The 24,898-nt window shown below is 36.0% G+C and overlaps 2 protein-coding genes and 1 non-coding gene across 3 annotated transcripts; 2 read left to right on the top strand and 1 right to left on the bottom strand.

Annotated features, from left to right (window-relative positions):
* Positions 1-695: 695 nt before the first annotated feature.
* LOC123912757 lies at positions 696-2,652 on the top strand. Its single transcript, XM_045963320.1, has one exon. The coding sequence runs from the start codon at positions 1,264-1,266 to the stop codon at positions 2,425-2,427; it is 1,164 nt and encodes a 387-aa protein (XP_045819276.1). The 5' UTR covers positions 696-1,263; the 3' UTR covers positions 2,428-2,652.
* Positions 2,653-3,023: 371 nt separating this feature from the next.
* On the bottom strand, positions 3,024-7,928 carry LOC123912756 (5-oxoprolinase). Its single transcript, XM_045963319.1, has 2 exons — positions 7,795-7,928; positions 3,024-6,996 (listed from the first exon to the last, which is right to left on the bottom strand). Exon 2 carries the CDS (start codon positions 6,969-6,971, stop codon positions 3,171-3,173), a length of 3,801 nt encoding a protein of 1,266 aa, XP_045819275.1. The 5' UTR covers positions 6,972-6,996; positions 7,795-7,928; the 3' UTR covers positions 3,024-3,170.
* Positions 7,929-8,787: 859 nt separating this feature from the next.
* TRNAH-GUG lies at positions 8,788-8,859 on the top strand. Its single transcript has one exon. It is a non-coding gene; the product is annotated as a tRNA-His (tRNA).
* Positions 8,860-24,898: the final 16,039 nt, after the last annotated feature.

Here is a 24,898-nt window from a genome sequence, read left to right on the forward strand (position 1 = left end):
GTTTATATAAACCGAATTTTTTCTCCATGTTTAAAAACTTCGGTTTATATAAACTGAAGTTTGTTGGCAAAATATTTTCATACCGCAAAGGACAAAATGACATTTTTGGGGGGTAGAAAAGAAATGAGGGGAGTCGAGAGAGAAAAGTTCTTATTTTTTTCTCAGCAGTTCAGTCCAGTCAAATATTTTTAGATATTGGATCAAAAGTTGAAATTGGGCTGGACCAATGGAAGGGCTGAGAGGATCCTCATTTATGAAAGTCCTTAGGAAATTTTGTTTTTTACCCTTACATTTATCTCTATACCCCAACAATTTTTAAAAAATAATATACAATAAAAGAAAAATTTCATCAAACAACTAACAAAATAATAAGGATATTATACACAAATTGATATAATTAATATTTTTAATATTAAAAATCTAATGATACTTACATTTTTTGTTTGTTTTTGTCAAGTAGTGTAGTGGTTAGTTAGGTTAGAATTTACCCTTAAAGTAAATAAGTGGAGCCGACGCTGCATATATGTGATGACCTTATCGACTAAGCTAACCTCAAGAAAACAATTATACTCACATTTTTTAAGATCTAATTATATTTAATTAATTTATTAATATTGCCATTAATAAAATAATTTGAAAAATCTTGACCTAAAAAAATAGAAAAATAAAAAAATAATTAAAAATAGAAAGAAAAAGAATTCCAATTTGAGCTAGCAAAGCCAAGAAAACAACACCCTGTTCCACCAATTTACAATGAGAAAGAAGCATGAATGAAGAACAACTTATCCAACCTCAGAAAATTCTAAATTTAATCAAAAACTAATCACAACAACAATTTTCTTACGCGGAATCAAAATCAAACCCAATTCCTAATTCAAGCAAAACCATTTTTAATCTCTCCATTAATAATAAATTCACATTTGATTCATTCATTCATTCATCATTCATCCATCAATCCACACACACTTTGGTTTTCTGATTCATCCTCTTTTCCTCTTACAGTGTTGTTCATGGCAGCAACAACCGGCTGAAGCAACCAAAACGACAAATCATCATGGAAGAGGTTGAGAGGATGAAACAGTTAACCCTTCTTTCTTTTGTGAATCAAACCACACGTGTGGCTCTTGTGGGTGGTAATCACACCGCTGCAAGATTCTGCAGTCGATAAAGTTTCAATCTTTTTTCACTTTTCACCACATTTCACTATTCATCTTCTCTTTTCTTCATCTGGGTTCTCTTTGTTTTGTTTTTACCTTAACAATAATGGGTAAGCAGTTTTTTCAAGGTGGAAGGGTTGGTTTCAATTTTGATGCTTTTTTGATTATTAAGGTTCCTGATGCACGGTTTTTACGTATTCTGTCACAGTTTTTGTTTTTGGCTTTGGTTTTTGTTGTGTTTCCTTTTTTGTGTTCCTTTCTAAAAGGGTTACTTGTTCCTAGTTTTGATGCTACTGTTTTTGTTACTGCTTCATCTTCTGTATCAATCAATGTTGATGTTTTGAATTCCATTCTTCATGATTTGGGTGATGAAGGTCTTCTTAAAAAGGAGCATAAGGCTCTTATTATGAGTCCTCCAGTTGGGTTTCAAGGTGGTGCTTCTTTGTTGAATTGGAACAGTGAGGTTGATTTGGTTATGCATGAGTCTTATGATTTTGTGTTTACTACAAGCTTTGAAGATGCTGTTTCTGCTGATCGTGTTTTGAAAATTAACGGCGTTGTAGCTTTTCCGTTGAGTGTTGATGATTCGTCTGATGCTGGTTTTAGAAAACAATCTAATTATAAAGTTGTGTATCTTAGGCGATATGATTCTATTTTTGTTGCATTGAGGAAAATTGGTTTGGAGAATAGATTGGTAGATAATTCGCCGAAAAGGAGGCTTTGTCAGTTTGCGACGGTGGCTAGGATGAATGCTTTAAAGGGTCTTGAAGATGCGCTTCTTGAGCCGCCAAGACAGGATTCTGATGAATCAAACACAAACTTGAAGATCAACTACTTGCCTGAATTGATGGGAGATTCTCTTGAAGGTTATAAGCGAAGAGTCTTCATTGGTGTGGGTTTGCATGACGAAAACAAAGCTGCAATTGAATGGTTTGAGAGAAACTACCCAAAGAAGGGTATGAAATTTCAAATTCACAGTTTACAGGTTGCACTGGAAGAGCCGGATGTGCCCCAAAATGATTTTTCTGCTTGGTTATCTAAGCATGTGAGGGAGGATGAGTATGTTGTGATGAAGGCTGAAGCAAATGTGGTGGAGGAAATGATGAGGAAAAAGACGATTTGCTTAGTGGATGAATTGTTCCTTCAATGTAACAATGAATGGTGGCAAACCGGGAAGAGAAAGAACAGCGGTCGAGCATATTGGGAGTGCTTGGCTTTGTATGGAAGGCTTATAGATGAGGGAGTTGCAGTACACCAATGGTGGGACTGAGTGAGGCAAACATCCCACTTATAAGTTGATATGCTCTGTAGTATTTATACTATTGGCTTCTCTATTTTCTGGTTTGATCTGTTTATAGTTTTAAATTTGTGTATAGGGATAACTGAGTATGCCACTAATGTAACCTATCTTGTATATGTTTTCACATTGCTAACTATAATAACGACGCAATTGTGATACAAATAAATGGATTGTGTTTCCTCTAGTTCTTTACTATTCTTTTTTCTGCTATTATACACACTCTCAATGAATTAATGCACAGAGAAAAATGTCTAACTTAATTAAGATTTGAGGTCTGAATGAATATAGCTTAGTAGTCGGCGACTCAGCAGTAGGTTTTTTCGTGTGTGAGTGATTAGTTATATTACCTATAGCTTTAACTCTGAATGAGACATTATGGGAACCTTAAAAAGTTCTCATCGATCAATATGTAACTGGTGATAGATAACCAAGAAATATGAGTATAGGAATGATAACATAATATTATCACCTCACCACATAAAAACATTACCTTGAAGGACAATATTTAAAGCTCTTTTCATGCTCAAATTAAGGTGGAGATTTCTGAAAGTAATTGAACAAATAAATGGAGACAGAAATATCATTATTTGAATTGATTTGCATCAAAGATGTGTAGTGCATTTCTCCATTACAACACAATTTTGACACTACATCAGTAAAACATCAAACATGAAGCTGTTTTATTGACTTTTCTCATCCAAAAGAAAGAAACCTTACACTGGAGAACCCCATCCACCACCCCCAGGAGTCAAAATCTGAAGAATTTCTCCAGGAAGCACCTCAACAGAATTCTTACCACCAAGATTAATCGTTCGTTTATCTTTCTTTAGAATGTAATTAGCACCACGTGCACCGTCTTTTCCTCCCTTCAGCCCTCTTGGTGCATGTACACGTCTCTCAGAAAGAATGCTAACAGTTACTGGACGTCTAAACTCTATTTCCCTGAGAAGCCCGTCACCACCTTTGTGAAATCCATCTCCCCCGCTGTTTGCTCTAAGTCCAAACTTGTGCAGAATCACTGGATATCTTTGCTCAAATATCTCTGGATCAGTCATTCTTGTATTTGTCATGTGGCATTGTACCCCACTGGTCCCTTCCCATGTAGGACCAGCCCCACTCCCACCTCCAATGGTTTCATAGTATCCAAAAGTATCATCTCCAAACGTAAGATTATTCATACAACCTTGTGAACAAGCACAAGCCTGAAATGCAGTAAATACAACATCAGTGATTCTCTGAGATGTAAGGACATTACCTCCTACTACAGCTGCACTATCACTAGGAGAGAGAAATGAGCCTTCTGGAATAAGAATCTTCACTGGAGCCAAACACCCTTGATTGAGAGGAATATCAACATCCACTAAACAGCGAATGCAATATATGACAGCTGCAGCTGTTACAGCTTCTGGTGCATTCCAATTACCATAAACTTCCGCACTGGTCCCACTAAAATCAAAAACTGCTTCTCCTTTGTTAGAGTCAATGCTCAGTTTCAAATGAATAACGGATCCATCATCCATGTAATCCTCTTCTTCAATTGTCACGGAGTTTTCATTTGACTCGGATGAAATTCTACGACCAACTGATTTCAGCATCTCTCTTACTGCTCCTTCTGCATTCATTTGTACATAATTCATGTAAGCTTGAACGGTTTCCAGTCCATACTGCTCAATAAGCTCCAGGACTAAACAAATTCCTCTTTGATTTGATGCTACTTGTGCATGCAAATCAGATAGGTTATCTTGAATCCTGCGAGTTCCTCGGATCTTAGTTCCACGGTCATCAGAGCTTGGGAACTGTAAAAGCTTAATAATCCCCTCTTCTTGAAAGATGCCTTTTTCAACAAGCTTAAATGTCTTAATGGCAGCTCCTTCCTCCAATATTGACTTTGAAAATGGAGGCATGCTTCCAGGAGTAATACCCCCAATCTCTGCATGATGCCCTCTATTTGCAACAAAAAATACCAACTTCCCATTAAAGAAAACAGGTGTAACAACGGTTATATCAGGAAGATGGCTACCTCCGGCTGAAGGATGATTAGTGACCAAAACATCTCCTTCATTCAAATTGTCACTCCAGTAATTGAGTTGCCACCGAACTGTACTAGACATTGCTCCTAGATGGACAGGAACATGAGGTGCATTTGCAACTAGACCACCATTAGGATCAAATAGAGCACAAGAAAAATCAAGCCGTTCTTTGATATTTGTTGAGATTGAAGTTCTTTGCAAAGTCCTTCCCATCTGCTCAGCTATACCCATAAATCTGTGATTGAAAATAGAGAGCTGTACAACATCTGCAATTTTATCTGATATCTTAATGCTGCTCAAAGGTGAATCAATTTCAATTTTGATATTTCCGTATTTTGTTATAATGGCTCTCCAGTTGGGTTCTACAATCACGGTGCTATTACCATTCATGACAATTGCCGGGCCAGACATCATATGGCCATACCCCAGCTTTTCAAGTTTATAGAGAGGTGTTTCCTGCCAACCATTTCCAAAGTAAACCTTATAATAGCCTTCAACTATAGGATTGCCAGAGACAGGTTCTATGGCCTGTGGTCTCAATATATTGGTAACTCCTATACCACGTACTCTAACATCACAGATCACAATATTTCTGTTCTGGAGTTTAAAACCGTACTCCTGCTGAAACAGTCTCACAAACTCGGTAGCATAGTCAAATGGTATTCCATCTTCAACTATCTGCCTTTTCACCATAATGGCAGTGTCTGTGCCTTCATATCTCAAATTTAAATATGTCTCCGTTGAAATATTTTCCTCTTTAAATCCTTGACTTTGCAACTTCTGCTTAACTTGTTTAAGTAACACAGCTTCTCGTTGTGAAGCTTCAAACGTAGATTCAGTTGCATAAACTGCAGCATAAGGCTCCTGCGCCTCTTCTACAACATTTGCCAATCCCATTCCATATGCACTTAAGATCCCACAAAATTTGTGAATAAGAACTTCTTTCATACCTAGAGACCTAGCTATCGCACAAGCATGCTGGGGTCCAGCACCTCCAAAGCAGGCAAGTGCATGGTTCTTTGTCTCATGGCCCTTCATTTCAGTCAACTGCCTTATTGGACGACACATTGTCTCATTAGCAACATCCACAAAGCCAAGAGCAATCTCTTCCACCGTCATGTCTTTAGCAGATGGATCCTGATTCTTTCGATAAGCATTTATATTCCCGGCAAGCTTCTCAAATTTTTCTCTTGTTGACTTGACATCAAGAGGCTGGTCCTCATTCGGCCCAAATATGGATGGGAAATAATCAGGAATGACATAACCGAGAACTAGATTGGCATCTGTAATTGCCAACTCTCCACCTTTCCGATAACATACAGGTCCGGGGTGTGCTCCAACCGATTCTGGTCCAACTTGAAAAGCACCAAATTGGAACTTCAACTTCGAACCACCTCCAGCAGCCACAGTGTTTATGTCAAGCTGAGGTGCTTGTATTATGGCACCAGCAATTTGTGTTTCCAGTACTTGCTCATAACTTCCAGCATATCGACTCACATCTGTGGATGTACCTCCCATATCAAAGCCAATCAGTGGCTTTTCTGTTTCAAGATCGAAAAGAGTTTGCGAGTAACCAACAACTCCACCAGCAGGGCCAGACAGAATTGCTTTATGCCCTGAGAAGGTACTCTCTGGTGCAAGTCCTCCGTCTGATTGCATAAACAAAACATTCAACTTGCCAAGTCCCTCATCAAATTTGGAGATGAATCCTGACAGGTAATCTTTAATAACTGGGGTCAGATAAGCATCCACGCTAGCTGTTAGACCACGAGGAACAGCACGAACCATAGGAGACAAACCGGATGATATAGAAACATGTCTAAATCCCAGACCCAACGCTAATCTCTCCACCTGTTGTTCATGTTGTGGATAAGTGTACGAGTGCATCAAAACAACAGCCAGACAACTAATTCCTTTCTCCAGTAAATTTTTCAGTACAGGCTTCAACGCTTCTTCATTTAGAGGCTTTACAATCTTGATAAGTTCTCCAGAAATACCTTTAACAATTGGTGAAGAAGCACCCTGGTTTTCTTCTTCTTCCTTTTCCTGAACAAGTTCAACTCTCTCTTCCACCTCTACAACCTCTTCATAGAGATTTGAAGGCTTTGACACAGTAAGATCAAATATGCTGGGGCGAGCCTGGTTACCGATCTGGAGCAAATCACGAAAGCCTTGAGTCACACACACAGCAATCCTTTCTCCCTTGCGCTCTAGAAGTGCATTTGTAGCCACAGTTGTACCCATCCTTATCCACTCAATCTTCTCGGTGGGTATTTTTGAGCTACGTGGAATTTTCTCACCAGTGAATTCTTCAAGGATCCTCCGTATCCCTTCAACCGGTGCATCATCATAGTTCAAAGGATCAACCGACAAAAGCTTCAAAACTTGCCCATTCCGATGACCTGGGATTTCTGCATAAACATCAGTAAAGGTTCCACCTCTGTCAATACAAAACCTTAACTTCCCTTCAATAACACTCCCCATCCTATTAGAGCACAATTATAAGGCCCTGCAAAGTCACGTACATTGCAAACCAGTTATCACATTAAGTAAACATAAATTATCAAAAATTGCATTTCAGTTCCATAATACATGTTATATAATTATTATTTTTTTGAAAACTTGGTATCCGGCCCTAGAACCAACTAATACATGTTATATAATATTAATTAACAAAACTACATATCTTTAACTATAAACTAAAACTACATTGAAGGATTCAGTTTCCTTCAAAACAACATGATCTTGTCGCATATAAGGGTCTGTTTGGATTGACTTATTTGAGATTATCTACTGACATAAGTGTCATGAGACTATTTAGGCGAACTAATGAAAACACCTTATAACAATTTTCATAAGCTTTTTCAACTTACTTTCATAAGTTCTCCAATATATAGGTTATGAAAATAGCTCATAGCGTATATATATAAAAAAAATTATCTTTATTTATCTTTTGCTATAAAAATAGCTTATGTAAGCTTATACTTAAGCACTTATGATTGTGCTATAAGTTGTTTATCCAAACAGGCCCTTACTATAGATCCATCTAACAAGACCCAAAATATAATTTTTCCCTGAATAACACATAGCATCATCAGCTAGAAAGGAATATGAAAACCTTAAAAACAGCATATGATCAATAAACTTGCAGGCACAGGATATCATTTATTAGCTTAAATTTGAAAAACTGTGATTGGGTTTCTGATTTTTGTTGTGTTGAGTGAAGAAGAGCAATAGTTAGTGCATGATTGAATTAATTGGATAGAAATGAAAATGAAAATGAAAATGAATCGGAAAAAGCACTTACAGTGTGAAGAGAATGATAACGCAGTTGGTGAATGTTTGTCAACAACGAAGTTGTGTTGCGATTGCTCCCTTCTCTGCTCTGTGTATGTGTGTTTGGTTTCCTTAATTTTTATCTATAAAAAATAAAAAATCCTTAATTTTCAATATTGTAAATATTTAATGATATTGCCAAGTGTGGATGGATTAACATTTATTGGTTAAAATTTATATGGGTTTCATGAAAGTTATATGGGTCCACATTTTTTTATGGACTCATCTGAATTTCAACCAATAAAAGAGAGTGTGTTGGAGTGTGTTTGTTAAAGAGTGTGTTGCTAGCATTATTCTTAAGAATAATTTAAGCAAGTAGGTTTGGTTTAGTGGTGAGGGGTTTGAGTAATATGTTATAAGTCATAGGTTCGATCTCCGATGTAAACAAAAAAAATAATCTATGTGAATTTTGTATTCATCTCATTTAGTTTTTTTTTTTTTCAAGTAGCTCAGTAGATAGAAATTTTATCTTAAAAGTGAATAAATGGAGTGTACGAGATTCGAACTCCGGCTCCTACATATGTAATTTGATATCCTTACCAATTGAGTTACGTTCACGGGGATATTCAACTCATTTAGTTTAAATAATTGGTTTTTTTATACAAATTAGATTTTTTTTTCCGTGTTTTTTTTCGTGATTTTCTCATCTTAATGCAATATTATTTGATTTTTCATTTTAAAGTGGTGTTTGTTTGAATTTTTATCGTGTTTGTTTGATTCAAATTAATATATCAATTTTGATCAACTCCTAATTCAACTAATGATTAGCTCATCAGCCATGCAAATTATGAGGCATGTATATTCTATTATTTTATCTTGTCACGTTATTTGTATGATTGAGTATGTCATTCAACCAATGAAAAATGAAATACCAAAAGAAAAATAAACTATGAAAATGGGAAATTACGAATCCATTAGTTCTCGTTAGTAACTAGTATTGTTGTTTCGGCAAATATAACATCAAGTGGCTGTAGTTTAGTGGTAAGAATTCCACGTTGTGGCCGTGGAGACCTGGGCTCGAATCCCAGCAGCCACAAAATAATTAATTTTTTTCATATTTCCAGTATTCAATTTTTTTTTTTTTGTCTTATAGATTAGTAGTGAGTATTTGAAAAAGTTAGCATAAACATAAACACTCATAATTATAAAGCCTAATCTTAATATCAAATACATTAATTTTTCATCCATACACATTACATTGTACACATAAAACATAGAAGAGAACCCAACACATCAAGCCAATTAACTAGCTAGAAAGTAGTAATTAACATGGAGAGCTTGTGCATAGCCATGAAAATTTTATTTAATTTTACTGCTTAAAGACTAATAAAACATTATTATATAATGTCGTCATCATCATCATGGTTTGGTAGTAGTTGTCGTGGTGGTGGTGGCAGATGGTGGAGAGAAAAAGTTTGGAAAATCGAAAATGGGTGGAGGCAATCTATACTCTGGCCATTCAGTGACTGGTGGGAAAGGAGGAAACTTAAATCCAGGAATTGTACCAATATTAGGAAATGTTGGTGCCAAAAGTTTTCTACTTCCACTACATTGGACTTTGTCTATGCTTGAAAGTGACAAAATCATTAAAAAAGCTAACAAAAACAAACGAAGAGAGGCCATTTGAGTGAACAAGTGTATTTTTTGGACCCAACAAAGTTAAATAGTAATTGTAGAAAGGGAGAAGACAAGTGAGTGAGTGAGTGAGTGAGTGACAACATAAGTGTTAGCTCTTGAGTTTTTATAGTCCAGATTAGGCCATTGTTGTGGACCATCATGCTTATATATAATAATTCGTACATGGAATAAATTATATGGACTCACAACAAGAAACTACCTATACATAATTAGATACGAGGAAAATGTTAGATGATAAAATACTACAAATGCTTTTTAACATCAAATGTAAGTAAACTCTATGCATTGTAATCTCCTAAACTTAGATTCTCTATTTTCAAAAAATAAGTTTTGATGTCTTATTTTAAATTCATTTTTTTGGTCTATAATTTATTTACTTTTTTGAATTGTAATCTGTCATCTCATTTTTTGATCATTTTTATTTTTATGATGTGACTAGAATCGGTTGAAGGGTCAAACGACTCAAACAAGAATTTTAAGAATCAAAATTTTGGACTAATATGACAACATATTAATAGATGTTTAGCTAGTATATTTAGTCAAAACGAGGGCATCTCATACTCAACAAAATTTTATTTGTTTTTTAAGCTTAGTATTATTATTTTTAAGGCTTCACTATAAAATTTGTTTTAGGCCTCTAGATTTGTTAGGTCGGTCCTAAATGACCTATTTATTTCTGATATGAATCGCTTATTAGATTACACTGAATATCTACATGATGAATGAATAGAGCACATCATCAAACAAGCTAGTAAGATGAGAAACTGAAATTCTAAAAAAAAAAAAAAAAAATTGAGGGACCAAATTAAATACCAATTTTTAAAATAGGTAACCAACATTAAATAACATATGGTTCGGTAAATAACACATGTTGGTTATAGTTTCTAACCAACATTAGACTCCTTGAACAAGTTATGATCTAGTTTTGGTCACTTTCTTACCAAATGACAGAATGCTTTTATTTATGTGAGCAGAAAAAATAGTTTAAAATTTGAGGTACCAAAAAAGCAAAATACACTATAACCTCGTCAACATTTGATTTTAAATGTTGTCAAAAATTGTTGTGCATTAAACTATTGACCCGTTTTAATAAGTGACGACAAAAGTGGATGTAAAAGTGACCTACTTCATGACTTTTTAGAGATCCTCTATGTTTTGTAGTTAGCCATCTTTTCTTGATGGTGAATTACTCAACATGTTATTTTTACACGAAGGTTAGCATTTAGCATATTAGTATTACCGTGCTTAATGTTGATACAACTTGTGTATAGTATTGGCAATATCTTGCATTTAGCATATTGGTGATCGTCGAATTTAGATTGAACAGTTTACAAAATATGTTAGTGCGTTTATACAATTGAAAGTCCTTTATGTGGTTGTTCTCGGTGTGTTAATTCAACCCAGTGAGACTCTCCTTCTCGACCCGACATTGATATCTAATTTAAGCACTACTTTGGTAGTAGAAATATTAGCTGATTTAATGATTTACACACATAAATGCATAATGGTGATAATAATTGATTGTAACAACAGAGTAAAAGTAAATTTAGCACTGCATGGAACAAGGAACATTGTTGATAACTGTTGTGGGGCTAAGAGTTCTCTGATATCCTTAAAAACCGACAAAAAAATCCATTCATGTATTCACCATGAAAGGTGAGTACAAAGCAAATCTAAGTATTTTTTATGTATGGTACGGTTTAACACTTTAACGACTAGAAGTGTCTACGATGTACAATCCTTTGGGAATTAAGCCATTATTCACTTGGTCCCCTGGCCTATATATTAGTTAGGTACGTACGTAGCATTGAGTAAATTATGGTAAGGGTAACCAAAAATACGGTTTAGATATTCAATGTATGTATGTACATTAGAATTTTCATGTCCAAGTGCATATCTAATTTTTATATTGTTCTCATAAATAGATGGATTGTTAGGTAGATGTAAATAATTGCAAATACAACAATTGAAACTAGAGGAATGTATTGTTTTTCACCTCAATCCACAAAGGTGATAAACTTTTTTTTTTTATAAATCGGGTATCCGCAAGACATGGTGAATAGCTAGATTATATTCAAATTTAAGATTATTTTTTAGAATTGAGTATTAGACCTAACTCAATTCTACAAAATCGTCTTGTAAGGTGAGGATTGCCCTCACTTATAAACACGCATTCATACCATCTTATAATTGAGTTTTTGACCTAACTCAACTCTACAAAACTAACTTGCAAGGTGAGGGTTGTCCTCACTTATAAACACACATTCAAGTCATCTCGCAACCGCCTGCCCCCTTGTGATGATCCAACAGTGGTATCAGAGCCGATGGTTCGACGAAGGGTTGAACTGACTCCTTGTATCGAAAGTCTTTCTGATAAAGGTGGTCAGGCGGCGAGTCCCGTGAAGCAGTGTGGCTTACGGCGGTACAAGTGTAGGATGAAGAAAGCTTCCCCTTGAGGGGGAGCATATCCTAGAGTGGATGGACTCACACTTGAGGGGGAAATTGTTGTGGCAAGTGTGAGTTAAGTCTCACATTGCTTAGAAAAGTGGAGGTTGAACACTCTATAAGTGAGAGGACCCATAAACCTAACACCTTAAGCTTTTGGGTTAAAGTGTGGTGTCCAACTCACTTGTGAAGTTGTTCTTAAACCCAATGTGGATGATCCCCGACTACCCCTCATGACCCATGGAATAATGATATTATATTTAACACCACAATTCTTTTCTGCTAGTTGTATTTGACTTATGCGAAGAAATTAAATTTTACTAAGTACAAAATTATAGCTTATTTTGATAAGTTAATTCAATTAGCTAATAGTTTATTATTTTTCCCTTTTAATTTTATCACTGTTCATTTTCTTGAAAAATAAATAAATATCAATTAAATACGTATTTTTAGGCCATTTCATATTTATAAGTTAATGAAATTGTTAATTTTATCAATTGCACATGGAGGGTTTGAATCCATGATTTTAACAATTGGATAGGGTCTTTGGCCATTTTATTTTTTCCTATACTATGAGGATGGCTTGGGAGTGCTAGGGTTTCACCTCCTTCCAACCCACCAAAGACCCGAGGTTTGGGGACGAAAATTGGAAATTCAATGGTATCATCTGTCTCATAATTTTTCTCTTATCTTTTCCATCTTCTATTTCATTATGTGTAGTTAGATTTTATATTTGTTGGATTATTGTGTATATAATATGACTTTTAATACTTAATACTGTACTAATTTATTTTTGTTGGAAAATTGGTTTTTGAGTCAGAATAGGGCTTCATTTTGTGTATTCATTTTAAATTTTTGTATTTAATGCTTAACTATGGCATTAGGAATTAGGGATCTTAGTTTATCCTAAATTAAAGGGACTTTTACTCAAGGAATTAAGATTAATATAATTATTTGAACTTCAATTGCATGAATTCAGCTTGTATTGAAGTTATATTGTTTGTACAAGAAGAGGAAAGCACCAAGTGTTTGTCAAATTATTTCTACAAGAAAAACTAAAAAACATTGTGTTTGCATTGTTGTTATTTATGCTTGTTACCCTATCCAAATAGTGATCCAACTGTAGTAGTTGATAATAAACGCAATCCTGTGGAGACGATAATAATCATACTATATTATTTGGTACGAGTTGGTACACTTGTCAAAGTTGTCCAACAAGTACTAATTAATTAGGTTATTTGTTGCTATAAGAGTTCAAAAGTGAAGGTGTGAAAACACAAGAAGGGGGGGGGGTTGAATTGTGTTTTAGCTAAGTTAAAACTTTTTCAAGTTCTTAACTCAACTACGTTCGCAGCGGATAAATAACACAAATAATAACAAGAGAGAGAGAGAAAAACACACAAGCAGTTTATACTGGTTCCTCTCACAAAACGAGAGTAGTCCAGTCCCCTTGCACTTCCAAGGGAGTTTACTATAATCACACAAGATTACACCTGCTCAAGCACACAAGCAAGAGACTTCACAACTATGCTCAAGCACACAAGCTTAAGACTTCACACTTAAACACACAAGTTTAAGTCTCACACTTAAGCACACAAGCTTAAGTTACACACGAACAATAAAGTATATAAAAATATACAAGTGCTCTTAGATGAACCTAAAGAGAGCAAATACAAATAGTACAGAGTATTTGGCTAAAGTGCAAAAACACTTGAGAAAGGTTCAGAGCTTGTATATCACAGAGTTCAGAGTTTGTTCAGCGCACGTTCAATTCTTGATAATTGTTTTATATATATATTGTTGCAGCTGATCCTTCTAGTATATATACCACTAGAAAAGAGTCGTTGCAAAAGGAGCCGTTGGAGTTGATAACCTTTTGTCTTCAAGCAGTCTGTCTTGATGCAGTTTGGTTGTATCCAAAACTAAGAAAGAGTTTCAGTTACTTTGACTACTGCAGAGTGGACTTTCCTTATTCAGCTAACAAAACTGAAGACCCACGTTCTCAAGATAGGACAGACAAAACAGAGGTAGCTGAGCTGATCAGACTTGAAAGGTCCTTTTCTCCATTGGTAGAAGAGTTGACTAGCAAAGGGAATCTTCACAGCTTTCAAAGAGATCTTCAGAGTTTGATGAAGCTTGTGGACAGACAGGAAGTACTGAAGTCTTCATCCTCTGAACGTAGTAACCTCTGAAGTCCAACATCTTCTGAGCGCTTGTGAACTTCTGAGTTCACATCCTCTGAACTTCACTCAGAGCTTATATGATGCTTATATCTGCGCACTTAAAATAAATTTTTAGTCCTTCCAATTGTTTATTAATACTTTGTTATCATCAAAACCTTTATAGATTTAGGGGCAAACATTTTTAAATCAATTTTGTTCCAACAATCTCCCCCTTTTTGATGATGACAAACATAAGTATTAATTGACAAATTGTTGTTAAATTAACTTATCATGTTTCTCTTAGGTTTATGAGGTTTGCAAGCTCCCCCTAAGATTGATACTCCATAAAGTCTGAACTTTATGTTTTATCCATGATATTTTAATTTAGTATAAGATTAAGATGTTTTGAAATAAAACAAATTTCATATCTTTCTTCAGAGTGAGAGGTTTGCAAGCTCTCCCCCTAAGTCTCATAAGGCTAAGTTAAAATTGCACTCTTAACTTATCCTTACTTATAAAATTTATTTCAGTTTCAACTAACTTAGTCTCCTCCTTGAAATACGTAAAACAACTTAAAAGTAACAACTTTTAATATAACAGATAAAAGCGAGATAAAAGGCGTGGTTTCAGTTTTGGAACTTATCAATTAATGCGTAACTACTCCCCCTTTTGTCATTATCAAAAAGTAAAACAAAGTTATATAACCAAGACAGTCAAAGAGAAGAGAAAGGAGAGTGGTTGTTACAAAGGTGAATTAATTTCAACAGCGAAAACCAACGCGCTCAAGGGATTATAAAACGGAACAAGTTAACATGCCTGCTTCACATAAAAACAAGAATAAACAAGTGAAGCAAGAGAAAGTAGGAATAATGAAAAGATTCAGTTTACGCATCGCAGAGTTTAAGAGAAAGAAGAACGAAGAGAAACGCGAAGACGAAGAGAAGGATAAAAAAGACAACAAGAAACCACAAGATGCTGAGATAATAATCATCTCATCAGACTCTGAAGCTGAAGAGAATGAAGATGATGCTGACTATGTGGAGTTCTTGGCTAGCTATGTTCCAGAAGAGGAACAAGAAGAAGAAGAACAAGAGCAAAACCCAGATCCCATTGAAATATCATCAGAGGATGCTGAGGAGAAATCAGAGATTTCTTCTGAGTTTTATCCATCTGATTAGGATTAGGTTGTCTTTTTCTTTTTCTTTTTACCAATGTACTCTACATTATCAAATCATTAATAAAAATTTTCGTTTTTAAAAGCATCTTGTGTTCTTGTGTTCTTATTTATCAAAAAAAGATATCAAGTGGACATAAAATAATTAATCAATCAAAACATAAACAAAATCTTGAAATAGATAAACCAGAAAACGTGTTCAGAAGGTAAACAAGGAAATAAACATGACAAAATAAGCAAGCAAAAACATAAAAATATGAAGAAAATGTGCATAGAATCCTAGGGTTTCTTAAGAAAGGCTAAGAGTTGGTCAAATTTGTCATTCAAGGATCCCACATTGGAAACTAAACCATCCACCTTGGTTTCCAATGTCTCTTGAGCAGCTCTTTGACGTTCTAGACCTTCTTGCTGTTCCCTCAGTGCTTCTTGAAAAATCTGCAACTGTTCTGCCATAGTAGAAGCTTGATCTTCAACCAAAGGTACTTGTTCTTCACTCAAAGGTGCCTTGCCTTTATCAGAGGGTTCACCTTCCTCTGGATAGTCAATCATCAGCACATCCTCTTGATTCTGAGAAGCAAGCACATCATCTTGGTGCACCTCATTTGCCAACTGGGCAACTCTTGCAGCAGCTTCTTCTAACCTTTCAGACTCAGATCTCTGAGCTTCAAGACTCTGAAAAAGCTTGGAGTCTATCCAGATGACTCCAGACTCTGAACTCTTGAAAGCATTCAGACGGTGTTCAACTGCAGCAATTTCTTCCAGCTTAGCAAGTTCAAATCCATCATGATGAAACATGGTTAACCTTTTTAATTCAGCCCTAGCCAGACTTTTCTTTAAGAGGTCTATCACATCCAAATCTCTTCTTCCAACTACAGCCTTAACCTTTGCAGCAGCAACATCCAAAGCATTGCAAATCCTTGCCTTAATGCTTGATACTTCGAGATCCACATCAGAAGGACAAACTAAGAACCTGTCCTTTATTGTAGATAATCTAAGCAAGTCTTCATGAAATTGAGTGGATAGATTTCTAAAAATGTTGGATGAAGATGATGAAGGATTGGGAATAGAGAGATTAGGTATTTCAGGAGTAGGGTTGTCAATAGTCACAACTTCTACCTCTGAGGGCTTGGGAGCACAAGTGTGAATACGCTCAGGAGAAGCATGTTCAGCACTTGGGTTAGGATGGGGTTCAGGGGTTGGTTCAGATGATGAGATGTCAGAAGTGGATTCAGGGTGAACATGTTCAGGAGATGGTTCAGGAGCAGTTTGTTCAGGGGTTGGTTCAGGAGATTTGTGTGGAGAAGGTTGTTTTGTGGGAGAGGTTGGTTTAATGACAGAAATATCTGGTTGAGGTTCAGATTGTGGAATGTCAGGTTGAGGTTCAGGTTGAGGTGATGTAGATTTTGGAGGTGAGCTAGATTTGTGTTGAGTTTCATGAGAAAGAGGGTGATTATTAAGAGGGTCAGGGCTCAAATGTTTTTCCAGTTCAGATAGGGGGTTATCAGTGGTTGAAATATCAGAGGTTGGTAAGATAGTTTTGAGAGGTTTGGTGTAACCTAATCCAATCTCATTTTCATTAAAAACATACTTAGAAGACTTACCTTTATCTTTAGAAATAGGAGCAGGTCTTTTCCTCAAACGAGCAGCAAGAGTCTCCTCATCAGATTCAGTTTCATCTTCAGAGTCAGATTCCTCAGATGAACTGTCAACTTCAACAACCATAGGCTTTTTGGAAGCTCCTTCAGCAGCCTTGGTTGCAGTTTCTTCATGCTTCCTCTTAGTTCTTTGCTCAGCCATAGATTGCTCAACCTTAACCTTCTTCTGAGCCAAAAGATCTGGTTTTTCTTGTTCAGCTTTCCTCTTTGGCTTCCTCTTAGGGTTATACATGTTTACAGGAGCTGGAGGAACCATACTTCTATCAACAACCAAACCTTCTTTTCTGAGCACTTCTAAGTAGTCCTGAATCACATGCTCAGCATCAGCTTCAGATATAATTGGGTAGCCTTCTACATACATACGATCTTCAGGTCTAACTCTAAATTCTTGTTTAGGTTGAACCAGCTTGGTGTTGATTAAGTGCATCTTTGTTAAGAAGCTTGCATTCAGAACTTCTGGTAAGAGCTTCTGAGCCATAAGTTCTGGATAGAACTTCTTCAGATTCTGAACAATGTGACCTTGGTACAGAAGATCTGAAAGCAATCTAGGATAAACAATGGTTGTTTTTCTCTGAGACTTGCTTTGGAAGATGGCTTCACAGATCCTCTCAAAAAAGTATTTACCCAGATTTACTTTCCTTTCAGTCAGAAGAAAGTAAATCAGATGACGATGAGGCCACGAGATAGTATCAGTACCACCAACTCTGGGACTGATAGTTGACAAGATAATCTTGAATAAGACCCTGCACTCATCTGTCAGACCTTTAACCTTTCCCTTCAACTTCATATCAATGCACATCCTGTGCAGAAGTTCTTCTCTGAATCTTGTATCTTTTTCAAAATCATCCAGCACCAAACCAGAGTTGTCCAGACCCAACAACGCATTGAAGTGTATTGGAGAAAAAGTAAGATTGATACCACAGATGTTAGACCTAATCTGTGTACCAGTGAATTCCAAAAGACCCATCTCCTTCCTAGTTTTTCCTTTCAGACTAGGATTTCTTTCGATTGCGGCAAGTTCCTCTTGCTTAGCTTCATACTTAGAGAAAACTCGCGCTTTCATCCAGAATTTCTTCAAAAGATCTGGATAGATAGGACCATTCAACATGTCGAAGTACTTGTTCCATCCTTGAGCAGAGAAGTACGGTTTCACATCATACCCATTTTCTTTCAAACTGTCAAAGTCGACCATCTTCTCAGGTAGTAACGTTAGTTGCGATTCTGGGAATTCCATTTCATTTCCAACAATCTGAAGATGTCTAAACATGAACGGTGGAATCTTTGATGAAGACGAAGACGAAGCACCAGCCATTGTTGGAGATTAGGGTAAGGTTTGGAAGACTAACGAGAGAGAAAGAAATTGTGTTGGAGGTTTAGAGAGAATATGAAAGTGTAGGTTGTGAAAGTGAATAGTGTGCAAGTGTATTGTGTAAGTTTATTTAAATGAGTACAGTTAACACGAAAATAGCAAATTTGGGAAGTTACGCTAATTGACAAAAAGTTGAATACCAAAAATCATCATTAACCACCCACTACCTGACACACGTAGACCACGTGCAGAAAATTTACTCGGTAACTGCTATTTTAATGGACAACTGTTCAGCAGTGAATACTGAACGTTTCCCACTAAAATAATTCAGAGCCTCTGAGTTATTTAAAATTCTCTATCAGAGTCAAGTACTTCAGAGCTTGTGTTTCAGATGTTCTGAATCATAAGTTCTGATATACATAACCTCTTACACTTTAATTGCCAAAAAAAAATTTTCATTCAGAGATTGAAAACATGTTCAGATGTTTCTTTATAAAATCAAATCTTTCAACAGATAAAGCTTTAGTAAATATATCAGCCCATTGATTTTCAGTATCAACAAACTTAATATCTATAATGCCTCTCTGAACATAATCTCTGATAAAATGGTGTTTAATTTCAATATGTTTGGCTCTAGAGTGTAGAATAGGATTTTTAGATAAATGGATGGCTGCAGTATTATCACAATATAAAGGAATATTGTTACTGCTTACCTGGTAATCTTCTAACTGATATTTTAACCAGAGTAGTTGTGTGCAACACTTAGCTGCTGAAATGTATTCTGCTTCTGCTGTAGACAAAGCTATAGTAGTTTGTCTCTTACTAGCCCAGGAGATAAGGTTTTCACCAACAAATTGACAATTGCCACTTGTGGATTTTCTTTCAATTTTATCTCCAGCATAGTCAGCATCACAGAATCCATTTAGCACATAATCATTGGATTTCTTATAGAGAAGTCCAAGATTAGTTGTTCCTTTCAGATACCTAAAGATTCTTTTTACAGCAGTAAGATGAGATTCTCTAGGATCTGACTGGAATCTTGCACATAAGCAAACACTGAATAAAATATCTGGTCTAGAGGCTGTCAGATAGAGTAAGGAGCCAATCATACCTCTGTAGACCTTTTGATCTACCTTTCCTTCATCATCTGACTTGCCCATGTTGGTAGTTGGATGCATAGGAGTATTCATTATCTTGCAGTCATCTAAATTGAATTTCTTCAGAAGTTCTTTAGTGTATTTTGATTGATGAACATAAGTTCCTTCCTTCTTCTGATTGATTTGAATTCCAAGAAAGAACTTCAACTCTCCCATCATGCTCATTTCAAATTCATCCTGCATTATCTTAGAAAAACTCTTGCACAAAGCAGCATTAGTTGAACCAAAAATAATATCATCAACATAAATTTGAATGATTAAGATGTCTTCTTTGGTTGTTTTTCTAAAGAGTGTGCAGTCAACCTTTCCTTTCTCAAAACCTTTTTCAAGAAGGAAATTACTGAGTCTGTCATACCAAGCTCTTGGAGCTTGTTTCAGACCATACAGTGATTTCTTCAGTTTAAAAACATGTTCAGGGTTTGAGACATCTTCAAAACCAGGAGGTTGCTTAACATACACTTCTTCAGAAATAAAACCATTTAAGAAGGCACTTTTAACATCCATTTGATATAAGGTTATTCCATGATTAACAGCATAAGATAGAAGTAACCTGATTGCTTCAAGTCTAGCAACTGGTGCAAAGGTTTCAGTATAGTCAATCCCCTCTTGTTGACTATAACCTTGTGCAACCAATCTAGCCTTGTTCCTTACCACTTCACCTTGTTCATTCAGCTTGTTTCTGAATACCCATTTTGTTCCAATAATGTTCTTGTGTGAAGGCTTAGGCACTAGAGTCCACACATCATTCCTTTGAAATTGATTCAGCTCTTCTTGCATTGCTACAATCCAAGCATCATCTTTCAGAGCTTCATCAATCTTTGAAGGTTCCATCATTGAGATAAGACCAACTAATGATTCCTCATTTCTCAGTTGAGATCTTGTCTTTCTTGGACTATCCTTGTTGCCTAAGATCAGTTCCTCTGGATGTGATGACTTGTATTTGAAAGTATTTCTTGGGGGCTCATCATCTTCAGACTCATCAACATCAGGTTCAGCAGATGCTTCTGTTCTTGGTTGTTCAGAGTCTGTAGGAACTATTGTGTTCAGAGGTACTTCAGAGAATGGATGTTCTGAGTAGTTTGGAATATCTGAATATTGATCCTCTGATACCTGAAATCTAGATAAACCTTCCACAAGCTCTGACACTTGGTCAGGCTCTTTGTCATCAAATTTGACATGCATACTTTCTTCCACAGTGTGTGTTTCAGAAATATATAGTCTGTATGCTTTTGAGCGTTCAGAATATCCTATAAAGATACCCTTATAACCTCTAGCATCAAATTTCTTTAGATGGACTTTGTTATTTAAGATGTAACACGTGCATCCAAACTGATGAAAATAAGAAATATCAGGTTTTCTTCCTTTGAACAATTCATAAGCAGTTTTGTTCAACTTAGATCTGATATAGATTCTATTTTGAACATAACATGCTGTGTTTACAGCTTCTGCCCATAAAAACTTTGCTACATTTGTTTCATGCATCATGGTTCTGGCCATTTCTTGCAGAGTTCTATTCTTCCTTTCTACAACCCCATTTTGTTGAGGTGTTCTAGGAGAAGAGAATTCATGCAAAATGCCATATTTTTCACAAAAGTTTTCAAAAGGTTCATTTTCAAATTCTCCACCATGATCACTTCTAACTTTTAAAATAGTGTAGCCTTTTTCATTTTGAATTTGTTTGCAGAAGATGCTAAACTCATCATAAGCTTCATCTTTTGTTCTTAGGAATTTTACCCAAGTCCATCTACTGTAGTCATCAACAATCACTAATCCATACTTCTTTCCATTGATTGAAGCAGTGTTAACTGGTCCAAAAAGATCAATGTGAAGAAGTTCCAATGGTCTTGAGGTAGAGACAATGTTCTTAGGTTTAAAAGATGACTTTGTAATCTTTCCTTTTTGACATGAACCACAAAGTGTGTTTGAGTGATATTTAATTTTAGGTAAACCTCTAACAAGGTCAAGCTTACTAAGCTTAGAGATTAACCTCCAGTTAGCATGGCCTAACCTCTTATGCCAGATCCATTTTTCTTCACTCAAGGTCAAAAGACACATCACTTTTTGTTCATTCAAATCAGAAAGATTAATTTTATAAACATTGTTCTTTCTCAGACCTTTGAAAATCATGGTGTTATCAGATTGTTTAGACACAGTACATGATTCCTTATTAAAGACAACTACATAACCATTGTCGCAAAATTGACTTATGCTCAATAGATTATGCTTAAGTCCATCAACTAACCAAACATCATTAATAGATAGGGAGGAATTACCTACTGTACCTGTACCTATTATCTTTCCTTTCTGATTTCCTCCAAAACCAACAGAACCTCCTTCTTTCATAGTCAGCTTAGAAAATAGTTGTTTATCACCAGACATGTGCCTTGAACACCCACTATCCAGATACCATGAATGATTCATGATACTTCTTTGAGTGACAGGCTGTATGAGAAACAACTTTAATCACTACGGTGGAACTCTTTATCACAGTTAATGATAAGGTCATCCCAATATTCTTCCTCTTCATTTATCAAGTTCTGATTGTTATCTTGAGAACTTGTCAGCCATTGGTCAAGGACATAAGCCCTTCTTCCTTTGCATAGGACTTGTTTCCAAACTTTAGGTAGGACATATCCTTTCCTAGTTGGTAAATCTGAATGATACATGATTTCAGCTTTTGGTACCCATCTTCTGGGTCCACGCTTGTTAGTCCAAACATGCTTATTATGTTGTCTAGTGTTAGAGAAAGACCTTGGTTTGGAATAATAACCTTTTTGAAATCTTTTATTTGTTTGAAATCTGTTATTGTTCCAAGATTTGGATTGTTTATGATTCCAGGGTTTGTATCTATTATCAATCCCATTTTCTGATTGATTATATCTACTGACTCTAGAATCATAAATAGTCTGAGTCTTGTACTTCATCTGAGATTTAGAATTTTTCCTTTTAAAAACTTCTGATGTTTTAGGTTGACTTGCTTCAGGTACTGAAGTTCCTTTGAATCCAGAATTTGAAGTCTCAGATGTTGAAGCTTTCAGAACTTCTGAACTAATGTTCTCAGGTTCTGAACAACTTCTATCTTCTGAACTTTTCTTTCCAGATCCTGAGGGACTAGGTTCCTCTGAGCTATCAGCTTCTAAATCACTCAGATCATCATTGTCATTTTCACAAATGCCAGGATTCTTTCCCTCTTCACTTGGTGGAACAACATAATAAACCCAAGATTTTCCAACCTTTTTGGCAAAGGTCTTCAGCTTTGAATATGTTCTACCATATTCATAGCCAAGTCCTTCTCCTCTATGTCTCAAGACATTATAAATTCTATTAGCAGCTTTGCTCTTCCCAAGGTTGAGATGCACAAACTGTTGAAGAGCTATTTCCTGCTCATCAATAGGTTTGTGACAAACAGCACAACCCTTTTCAAAGTCATCTACTCTATTCAGAGTTTCTTGATATAGACCTTGAAAATGTTCTGCTTGCTCAGTCAGAGTGTTAAGCTTTTCTTGTAAAACTTTTTGTTTACTTAGCACTCTGAGATGTTTCTCAATGACCTTGTTAAGTGCAGTTATAAGTTGAGATTTAGAGCAGTCAGAAAATACCTCATCAGTTACTTCTGAATCTGATTCTGATTCATCGTCTGAGTCTACATCTGAGTCAGCTGAAGCCATCAGGGCTAGATTTGCCTCTTCTTCTTCCTCAACTTCTTCCTCAGATGATAGCTCTTCAAAAGTAGCCATCAGACTCTTTTTCAATTTGCTCTTGAATTGTTGCTTCTTTGAGCTGTATCTTTTGCTTTTGTCTTTAGCAGACATTTCTGGACAATCAGCAATAAAGTGTCCTGGCTTCTTACAGTTGAAGCAGTTCTTCTGATCATCCTTTTTGCTGACAAAATTTCTGGAGCTGTTACCTCCTCTGAAATTTCTTTTGTTAAATCTGTTCCATTGCTGAAACTTGGTGAATAAAGCAAACTCATCCTCATTCATCTCATCCTCTTGACCATCAGCAGAAGATTCTTCTTCAATATCAAGAAGCTGAGTCTTAAGAGCCTTAGAAGTAGTCTTAGTTGACTGTAAAGCCACTGACTTAGACTTCTTCTTAGTTTCTGAGTCAGCATCCAGAACCATCTCATGGCTTCTGAGATTGCTTATCAGAGCTTCAAGACTCAGAGTCTTGAGATTTTGAGCTTCCTCTATTGCAGTGACCTTAGGTCTCCAAGCAATAGGAAGACTTCTCGGAATCTTCTGAACATGGTCATAGGTTGAATAACTTCTCTTAAGAGCTTTCAGCCCAGATACAAGGATTTGAAACCTTGTAAACATAGTCTCAATGTTTTCATCTTGTTGCATAGTGAAAAGTTCATATTGTCTTATCAAAAGACTAGCTTTAGCCTCTTGAACCTTTTCATTACCATCATAGGTAGCACACATAGAATCAAAGATAGATTTAGCAGTAGACTTGTTCTCTATTCTGACATAGTCCTCATGTCTAATAGCACCAACAACGATGTCCTTTACTCTGTGATGTTTTGTGTAGATTTTTAGGTTAGCTGGTGTGAGTAACTTTCTATTCTCCATGGACAACCTACCATGTTCATTCAAGTTTTCAAAAGTTACTCCCAACTCAACCAAATCCCACAACTCATGATCAATAGCAGTAATATTGCTATACAGTCTCTCTTTCCACCACTCAAATAATGAAGCATCACCATTGAATATAGGGGCTTTTCTATTGCCACTATGTTCATGTGATTCATTACTTAAGTAGTCATAACCAAAAGCATTTCTAGGACCACCACCAGCACCACTGGCCTCACCTTCACCAGTAGTTCTAGTACTACTATCATCTCCTCCAGACATAGTGTTCTCACAAGATCTTTACTGTCTCACTGTTAAGTGAAAGTAACAGACCAGGCGCTCTGATGCCAATTGAAGGTGTGAAAACACAAGAAGGGGGGGGGTTGAATTGTGTTTTAGCTAAGTTAAAACTTTTTCAAGTTCTTAACTCAACTACGTTCGCAGCGGATAAATAACACAAATAATAACAAGAGAGAGAGAGAAAAACACACAAGCAGTTTATACTGGTTCCTCTCACAAAACGAGAGTAGTCCAGTCCCCTTGCACTTCCAAGGGAGTTTACTATAATCACACAAGATTACACCTGCTCAAGCACACAAGCAAGAGACTTCACAACTATGCTCAAGCACACAAGCTTAAGACTTCACACTTAAACACACAAGTTTAAGTCTCACACTTAAGCACACAAGCTTAAGTTACACACGAACAATAAAGTATATAAAAATATACAAGTGCTCTTAGATGAACCTAAAGAGAGCAAATACAAATAGTACAGAGTATTTGGCTAAAGTGCAAAAACACTTGAGAAAGGTTCAGAGCTTGTATATCACAGAGTTCAGAGTTTGTTCAGCGCACGTTCAATTCTTGATAATTGTTTTATATATATATTGTTGCAGCTGATCCTTCTAGTATATATACCACTAGAAAAGAGTCGTTGCAAAAGGAGCCGTTGGAGTTGATA

Source organism: Trifolium pratense, linkage group LG3 (assembly GCF_020283565.1).
Source record: "Trifolium pratense cultivar HEN17-A07 linkage group LG3, ARS_RC_1.1, whole genome shotgun sequence".
Taxonomy (NCBI): Eukaryota; Viridiplantae; Streptophyta; class Magnoliopsida; order Fabales; family Fabaceae; genus Trifolium; species Trifolium pratense.